General features: G+C 43.1%; 1 protein-coding gene across 5 annotated transcripts in view; it reads right to left on the minus strand.

Moving 5' to 3' along the window:
- Positions 1–1,563: 1,563 nt before the first annotated feature.
- The window catches only part of LOC101080161 (stromal interaction molecule 2-like), a 20,650-nt gene continuing 13,073 nt past the window's right edge, over positions 1,564–9,140 (minus strand). For 3 of the 5 annotated variants that reach the window (XM_029850359.1, XM_029850360.1, XM_029850362.1), the window contains 6 exons: positions 7,719–7,896; positions 7,452–7,629; positions 7,157–7,318; positions 6,970–7,070; positions 6,640–6,893; positions 4,646–6,062 (listed from right to left, as the gene is read on the minus strand). In XM_029850359.1, the coding sequence (XP_029706219.1) occupies positions 5,380–6,062; positions 6,640–6,893; positions 6,970–7,070; positions 7,157–7,318; positions 7,452–7,629; positions 7,719–7,896 (1,556 nt within the window). In that variant the 3' untranslated portion in view covers positions 4,646–5,379. Of the gene's footprint in view, positions 1,752–2,101; positions 2,357–4,645; positions 6,063–6,639; positions 6,894–6,969; positions 7,071–7,156; positions 7,319–7,451; positions 7,630–7,718; positions 7,897–8,151 lie in introns of those variants that run through there. The other 2 variants (XM_029850361.1, XM_029850363.1) reach the window with 2 other exon arrangements.

The following is a 9,140-nucleotide window of genomic DNA, read 5'->3' on the forward strand; positions in this document are numbered from 1 at the left end:
TCCACCCACCCATCCACCCACCCATTCATCCACCCACCCACCCATCCATCCATTCATCCACCCACCCACCCACCCATCCATCCATCCATCCATCCATCCACCCACCCATCCACCCACCCATTCATCCACCCACCCACCCATCCATCCATCCATCCATCCACCCACCCATCCACCCACCCATTCATCCACCCACCCACCCATCCATCCATTCACCCACCCACCCACCCATCCATCCATCCATCCATCCACCCATCCACCCACCAACCCATCCATCCATCCACCCATCCATCCATCCATCCATCCATCCATCCATCCATCCACCCATCCACCCACCACCACTTATCCGGGGTCGGGTCGCGGGGCAGCCGCCTAAGAACAGAAGCCCAGACTTCCTTCTCCCCAGCTATGAGCTACATGCTAACCTTTGGACCATAACCTGATTACCAGAGTGAACTTCTATACACTAAAAACTAGGAACTAGGAACCCCAAACTAGGAAAAATCCATTTTTATACTGGTTTGTCATTTTGTTTTGAAACATTTCATTGTCATTGAGCAAAAAGAATCACCTGGATGTGTCACACACAGGTAACACTTGACTTTCTGTTAGCTGCTGCTCTGAGAAACATTTACATATACAGTGATCCCTCGTTTATCGCGGGAGTTGCGTTCCAAAAATAACACGCGAAAAGTGAAATCCGTGAAGTAGTCAGCTTCATTTTTTTATTTTTTTTTTACAATGCAATACTGAACTATAGAATGAAACCAAAAATCAAAACCTGTTTTAAAGCCCAAAATTTGTTTAAAACAATAATTTTAATCTAGTAATACAAGGTTGGAAACATTGTCACGGGCGTATTTCAGTCCCAGCTGAGCCTCTTCGTCCTGACTCCGCTCCGCTGGAGCGTCTGTTTCTACTGAAGGCGCAGGAGTCTTTCTCCGAGAGAAGAACATTGTTACGGGGAGTTGTTGGCGCTCTTTCTTTTTCTGAGCAAGAAGATTTCTATAAACGGATATGCCACCTTCGATTATATTTGAGAACTGCAACGAACGACTCCGTGAAGCAGCGAAGCCGTGAAAGATGAAACGCGATATAGCGAGGGATCACTGTATTGTAAATGTGCGAAATGGCATTTAGCTCTGAGGCGGACGACTGAACTAAATCGTTATGTAACTTGTGTGGTGATTTTGTCAATGTTTCTTGGCAAATCAGGTGTCACCATCAGTAAAGGTTCCATAAAATGTATATTTAATATAGTGTTGAATTAATATATTGAATAATTTGCTGTATTTCTTGGCTTGGGGGCTCAGACTGGATTGCCCCTAATAAGATTTATTTTGATACCTGAAGATGAGTTACTTAAACAGCGTGACGCGCCAAACCTTTCTGAACAATCAACTGTCGCAAAAAGAGATTTCATACTGTGGATCGTAAAAGAAAGATTCAAAAACCAGGTTGAGATCAGCAACCAAAACCCAGTTTCTCTTTGCTTTGTCCATTCTGCAAATAAAGCTTGATTTCCATTCAGATGGTCCATTTCTGTGCTGAGTGAACACATCTTGGTGTAATTCTGCATTTTTATTTCTTTACAAAGATTCAGCCATGAAAACGTTGAGTTGATAGAAAATCTGCACAAACATGACGGTGGGGGCTCTCGGGCCGGTGCTGCTTTTGTCACTTTGCATCCCGACGACCAAAGTCCACCCAGCCTTGGTAATCCCGGTCCAACATGCAGTCAGTGTTCATCATTTCTGTGAATAATAAATAATAAATAAATAATTACTACATGAATCATCCACATAAAATCAGTGCTGTCATTTCTAGCAGTAAATATACTCGAGTACCAAAAGTGTATTTCATAGTGACTTTTTCTTTCAATGAGATGGAACTAATGATAAAATAGAATTTTAAAACATATTTTTTTCACAGTAACACGTTTGGCTCTGATGATTATCTGTGAAAAAGTCAAGCAAGTCAAACGTGAGTCACTAGTGATGAAATTGTGTTCAGTAAGAACGGGTTAGGGTTAAACCAACACCACAGAACCACGGATGCAGCAAACATGTTTTCGGAGGTGATATGACCTCGCTCGCCAGCATACCTGAGAGCGCTTGCATTATTTGTTTGGTCATTATCTCCCGCTCATCGTCAGACAGTTGTGCACGTCTTTCCACCCGAGCGAGGTCGGGCTGAGACTCCTGCTGCTGTTTGCCCCTCAGCATTCTCACGTTCTCCATTTTGGTCAGAAGCTTTTGCAGAACGTCGGTCTTTTTCGTGTTGCCAGCTGAGGACGCTGCAGTGGCGATGAGCAGCACAGCCAGCAGTGCAACGGCCATGACATCTTTTCCTGACATGTCTGCAAAACTACCAGAAAATTCAATTACATTTCATCAAAAGTGACCACGGCTTCATCGGCGTTACCTGCTAGGTGTGTGATGAAAGTGTAAAATGCCTGCAGCCACAGCTGGATGTGACAGTGGGATGTTTGTGTTGCACCTTTTATACCACACGTCCAATATTAGCAATATGGGCCTAAAATCAATACCAGATAACACTGTCCACACATTGATTTGTAGATGTGTGTAGAGGGAGGATGGAGCACTACATCAACACAGCTGTTACTAAGCTTTTCTCTTATGTAGTAACCTCTTTACCTCAGAGTTACAACAGTAAAACCAGTCAATGCGTTTGCATAACAAGTCCGATAGAGGTGATGAATGAGAGCAGGAACAGGCTGTTGCCTTTTATTCATTAATATCCAAAAGAGCTAAAGAGGTCTAAAGAGCTAAAACTCATTACACTGCACTGTATAACACAGACACACACACAGACACAGGCACACACACACACAGACACACACACAAACACACACATACACACACACACACAGACATACACAGACACTCACACATAGACACACAGACACACACACACACAGACACAGACATACACAGACACTCACACATAGACACACACACACACACACAGGCACAGACATACACAGACACTCACACATAGACACACACAGACACACACACACGCACACACACACACACAGACACACACACACACAGACACACACACACACAGACACAGACATACACAGACACTCACACATAGACACACACAGACACACACACATGCACACACAGACATACACAGACACTCACACATAGGCACACACAGGCACACACACACAGACACAGGCACACACACACACACACACGCACACACACCGGTAGTGTCTGAGGCACCATGTTTAGCAAGGCCAGACTGAATGCTCATTATTTGAGCACTTTAATGATTTTTCAGCTGACGCTCAGAAAATATGCTTTATTGACTGGCTGGTGGTGATTATTGCATTCAGAATGTCATCTTGGAAGAGCCTGACTTTCTCAGTGACGTACATTCTCCTCTTTTAGAAAACGTACATTTGAGCTCCTGCGTAGGTTTATGTACGTTTTCAGCAATCAAACCCTAAATCAATTATAATTTCATTTTACTGTGCAGAACACTTTCCCCCTTTTGGTCATAACAGTCAGAAATGATGGATCAAGGCTGGAGCTGGTGCAATAGAAGCATACGATGTTAATTGTTATATAATAATTGTCTTGACAAACATTGCTGATGCTCTAAAACCAGAGAATGTGTGAAACTGGAAATGGCCCCTGATTTCCCTTTACGCAGCTCTGGAGAGGTCCTTACCTGCCTGTTGGTGGGCCTTGCCTTGCACTTCAGTGTCCCACAATAGCCTCAATGTTGAGGTGGCTGCAAACCTTCTGCAGCTTACTTCAAATTTTCGGACCCTAATTGTTGTGCACTAACCCGAACGCTAACCTATCTGGGGGAGGGGGTTTCCTGTTGAAGGGTTAAAAAATTCAATGCTACACTGAAAACCCCAAGCTTTCCAAGTCTCAGCCTTAACTGGAGTTTTGAACCACTTGTGTGTTGTCTGCTAGGCCTCCGGTGCCTCCTGTCCTTGTATAGGATGGACGAGGTCATAAATTTGTCTTACAGCGCACTCCTTAGTGAATATAATAACGAGCTGTTAGCATTCAGCAGAGAGTATAAGGTGTCATCCCAAGTCCGGAGACGTCCTGTTGGCCCGGTGAGCGTTCAGGTGCCTGAAGACCTGAGGTGGTGCTACGGCGACATACAGTATGTCCCAGGTGACTCATTTGTGGTTGTGATTTACTACTATATTGACCACTATATTTGCCTTGTGCATTCATTTTGATCCATGGGCGGGTGTATTTTTTATCCCTTTGATCTTCAATAAATTCGCTCGCCACTTTTTTCGGCACAAAGCTGAGATCCTGGGCAGAACCCTCAGAGTGCAGGCCTCTGGTAGAGGACCCGAGTCTGAAGGAAGGAGGCACCGCCCAGGAGGGCGAGGAAGAGATTTTTTTAAATATATATATATACAGTATATATATACAGTGTATATAAATCTCTTAATATATATATATATATATATATATATATATTATCTCTTAAAATCTCTTATATACATTATATATAATCTTTAAAGTACTACAGATTTATAATCAGTTCACCGTGGACTTCATCATTTTACTATGGTTGAAAAAACATGGTTTATTTTTTGTACTATCAGATTCCCTTTAGTGCTCGTCAAGACTGGATGGACATTATATTATTGGACATTATTTCTATGGTATATAAGATAATTAAGACCCGTCACCAGCTTATCACAGGGCAACATACTGTAGCCATGAGACCTCATTAGCAAAGTTGAGAAGGGCAGTAAATTCTTATTCTGATGAACAACGATGAAAGAAGTAATGACTTGATGATTTAGAGTCTGTTTTTTTCTTTAATCCAAATGCATTTAAATAAAACATCCATCATCGACTGAAAAGTAATGCACAAATCCTTAATTTGTGAAATATTTATTAAAAAATATATCTGTGGACGTCTTTTCAACAAAGTTTCCATCTAGAAAAGATCCAAATTTACTCAAGGAAATATTCACAATATTAGGTGGACATAACATCTTCCTGAATAAACAATAAATAAAAAAGGAACATTAAAGATTAAATTTCTCCATTGTCGATGTCTGTGGTTATCATCGTTTGATAAAAGGAGCCAATTTTAGATTCCAAGGAGAAATGTCAGAAACCTGTGCTTTCACTGAAAACCTCAGGAAACTTGAAAACTTTAAAAACTTTGCCAATGTTCCATCAGTGACATCTCAAATACTGGCAAAGCTCCAATAAAAAAGATCTCCAATAAGAATTATAAGAAAAGGACACATTTTTTCTGGAAGGCACAGCAACTTCCTTCTATTGGTAGCTACAACAAATTGACTCCATGGTCAGATTCCCTCTTCACTTAAGTAAACCCTAAAGCTTTTAAATACTAAACACGGCTTTGAACTTTTTCTGCTGCCGATTCACTTTTCTTTTTGAAAAGATTTTTTATTTTCACTGACTTTTGGCTCTTGTCTTTTTGGATCAACAGGTGGGCCTCTGAATCGGCTCCCAGCCTGATCTTTGGCAGATTGCTTGTGCCAGTGGAGAGGTTGGATGGAGCCAGAGCAGCCGTGCTGTAAGACTTCCCAAGGATTCCATCATATACAAGCTGACTCGGAGGCCCAGAGGAAAGGAGGCTTGGTGAAGACTTCAACAGACTCTGGGAGGTTAGCATAAGATCTGGCTGGGCTGCCTGGTCTGACTTCGATACCAAGCATCTAGAATTGTCCTTCTGCACCAAGGCTTTGGGTACTTCCAATTGGATATCAGCTCCATCGTGAGCTAGGTTTCCCGTAATGCTGTCTGGAGGACTGTCACTGTCATGTTTTGGCATTTTTGGTACTCTTCTTTTCAAAGAACCAGAAACTATTTCCAGTTCTTCTCCTAGTAACCTCCTACCTGGTGATTCCAAAACAAGCGCCTCTTCATGACAGCATGGGTTAGGGCTGTGGATGGGCATCAGAAGGTCAGCGTCCAGTGAAATCAAAGGAACTGCTGTTTGACCACCAGGACCTCGTGACCAACATACAGTTGATTGACTTGTTCTAGAACAACAATTCAGCTGTGGAACTGGAAGGGCAACAGAATTAATTACTCCTAGGCAAAGACCGAAGCCTATAGGGTGGTATCACATAACAATTGTGTTGCAATATTATGTTTTATATATTGTGTTTTAATATTATGTACTGTATGTAAGTCTCCATTTAAGAATAGCTGTAAAACTACCTCAGATAGTGGGGGATCCTAATAAAGTCAACTAAATTAGTTATTTGTATATTCAAAACTAGCAATGGAGAAGTGCTAATCTGTGTATCAGTGCATCAACATTTATAGATATGTATAGATTTCAGTGAAATTTCAAGCTTTTAGCACCTTATGACTGTGTTATGACAAATGGAGCCGAACCCCAAAATCACAAATTCACCAAGTGGCAAATGCTGCACAGCTGCAAACAGGAACCCGAACCCTAATCTGCCTGGCAGATTAAAACTTTATGTTCCAAAAGTTTACGGGGGATGGCACAATTGTCACATTGACAGTATTCTGTTATTTGGGTTAGGGTTAGCTAACCTGTTTCTGCTGCAAATCCCCCCAAAACACTCATGGTGTGTAAAGAGTTTCCTCTACTCTGACATAAAGAACATACCTGGCATTTGTGTTGAGATCATTGGGGCAGATGCGTTCAATAGATCCTCGATGGATCCATGGATGGAGTTTTGAAGTGCACAAGATGACTGAGGCACTCGATGCAAGCCAAGGATTCCTGAATCGGAGTACAGCTGAGCAGTGAGGTGTGCTTGGCCAGGATTTCGAATGATGGGAAAACCACAGAGCCGCTCAATTTGCTGCCAGCGATGGAGGTGCTCCCGGAGACAGGCAGTGATTTCAGACAAGGCGTTCCTTTGGAAGGCACCAAGAACATTTTAACATACTACGAAATACAGTTTGGAACTTGGACCGGATACGATCAACTCACTTTGCCTCAAGGATTTTGTTGTCAACTTGGTTTAAAGAAGAACTTTGTGCAACATGGAGAGCCCCTAAGACAGAACTCCTCTTTTTCTTTATCCTATCTCCCTGTGAGGGAAATCAAGGCAAATATGAGCATTAATCACAATAAATGCCATTTGCATTTATTTGAGGCCCACCGCTGCATGACGTACCTCTTCCTTAGCAAAGGTGAGCTGCAGTACAGCTCTCTGTTTCTTGACATTGTAGTACTGGACTTCAACCTCATGCGTTAGTTGCAGCCACTGCTGTAAAGCCTCTGAGGCTGTCCAGGTAGCATGTATGTCATGCTCTGCCTGCTTCAGTGCTTCAAGGAACTGATGGTGCGTGTTAGACAAACGTCATTAACTTAAAGTTCAACTTGTTATAGCAAGTCTTCCTTTTTAGATGATGAGAACTATGAGCAGCATGTGAAACGTCAATGTTGGATACATGATGAGAGGTGTCTACCTGCTCAAGCTCTTCTTCTGCATATCTAAGGCGACTGATCTCACTCACAGCTCCCTGCCTTAGCTCATGCAAACGGTTAGCTTCCTCTTGCGCCCCAATGATTTCATCCCTTATCCTCTCCTCAAGGTTCTGTTTCTCCTCTGAAACATTACGTTTTTCTTCCTGGGCTTGCTCCAATCTGAGAGAGTGTGATGTTTGTGAAGCAGTTAGCCAAAAGTAAAGTCAGTGGAATAATCTACAGTTATTAACTGAACACTCAATACTTACTGTTCCTGCAGATCAATAAGACTTTGTTCAGCCTTTTGCAGACTTTCTAAATCTTTCATCATTCTTGCAATGTGGATTTTACTGTTTTTGTTCTGGGCCTGGGCAAACCAGCAGCCTCCAACTCCCATCACCACAGATACAATCAGTAGGAGGTCCTTCATGTAGTTATGAGCTGGACCTGATGACGAAGTGGAAAGTTAGAACTCTTTATAGTATGTAAGGGATTGTAAAGACATAAAGCACAAATGTCCATATTTTCAATAATATTTGAACCAGTCCAAAACTCTTGCTGTGCATCAACCAAAACATTTCACAGAAAATCTTTCTGGCAAACCAGAATCCAGCGCCTTAGGTGGGGGAAGCAACAATGTAGTTAGCAAGCTTCTGTGTGGCAATGTAGTGGTTGTGATCCGCCCTTAAATACCTTAAGTACCTTAAATCTTTGGATGTTGTGGGGCGGTCTTGGTTGACACGCCTCTGCAACATCGCGTGGCAGTTGGGAACAGTGCTGGTGGAGTAGCAGTCCGGGAGGTGGTGCCTCTTTTTGAAAAGGGGGACCAGAGGTTGTGTACCAACTATGGGGGGATCACACTCCTCAGCTTCCTAAGGAATGTCTATGCCAGAGGAGAATTTGGCTGACAGTTGAACCCCGGATTCAGGAGGAACAATGTGGTTTTCATTGTGGAACACTGAACCAGCTTTATACCTTCAAAAAGGTGCTTGATGGTTCATGGGAGTTTGCCCAACCATGTGTTTTCTGATCTGGAAAAGGCATTTGACCGTGTCCCCCCAGGGTATTCTGTGGGGAGTGCTCCATGAGTACAGGATCCGAGACCCTCTGTTAACGGCTGTTCAGTCTCTGTGCCAGTTCTGTCACCGATTCTGTTCATAATCTTTAGGGACAGAATTTCTAGGCATAGCCAGGAACCAGAGGGAGTTTAGCTTGGGAACCACAGGATTTCATCTGTGCTTTTTGCAGCTTATGTTGTCCTGTTGGCTTCATCAAACCAGGACCTCCAGCATGTACTGAGGGGGTTTGCAGCCAAGTACCAAGCAGCGGGGATGAGAATTAGCACCTCCATCATGAGGCCATGGTTCTCGACCGGAAACAGGTGGCCTTCCCTCTCCAGGTCGGTGGAGAAGTCCTGCCTCAGGTGAATGAGTTCAGCTATCTTGGGTTCTTGTTCATGAGTGAGGGAAGGATGGAGCGTGAGGTTGACAGGGAGATTGTGCAGTTATGCAATCGGTGAACCAGACCATTAAGGTAAAGAGAGAGCTTAGTTGCAAGGTGAAGCTCTTGATTTACCTGTCAATTTACGCTCCTACTCTCACCTATGGTCATGAAAGGACAAGATCACGGATATGAGCGGCCAAAATGAGTTAGGGTTAGTTCTTCCACAGGGTGGCTAGGTGCTCCCTGAG

This window comes from Takifugu rubripes, chromosome 17 (genome assembly GCF_901000725.2).
Source record: "Takifugu rubripes chromosome 17, fTakRub1.2, whole genome shotgun sequence".
In the NCBI taxonomy this organism is placed as follows: Eukaryota; Metazoa; Chordata; class Actinopteri; order Tetraodontiformes; family Tetraodontidae; genus Takifugu; species Takifugu rubripes.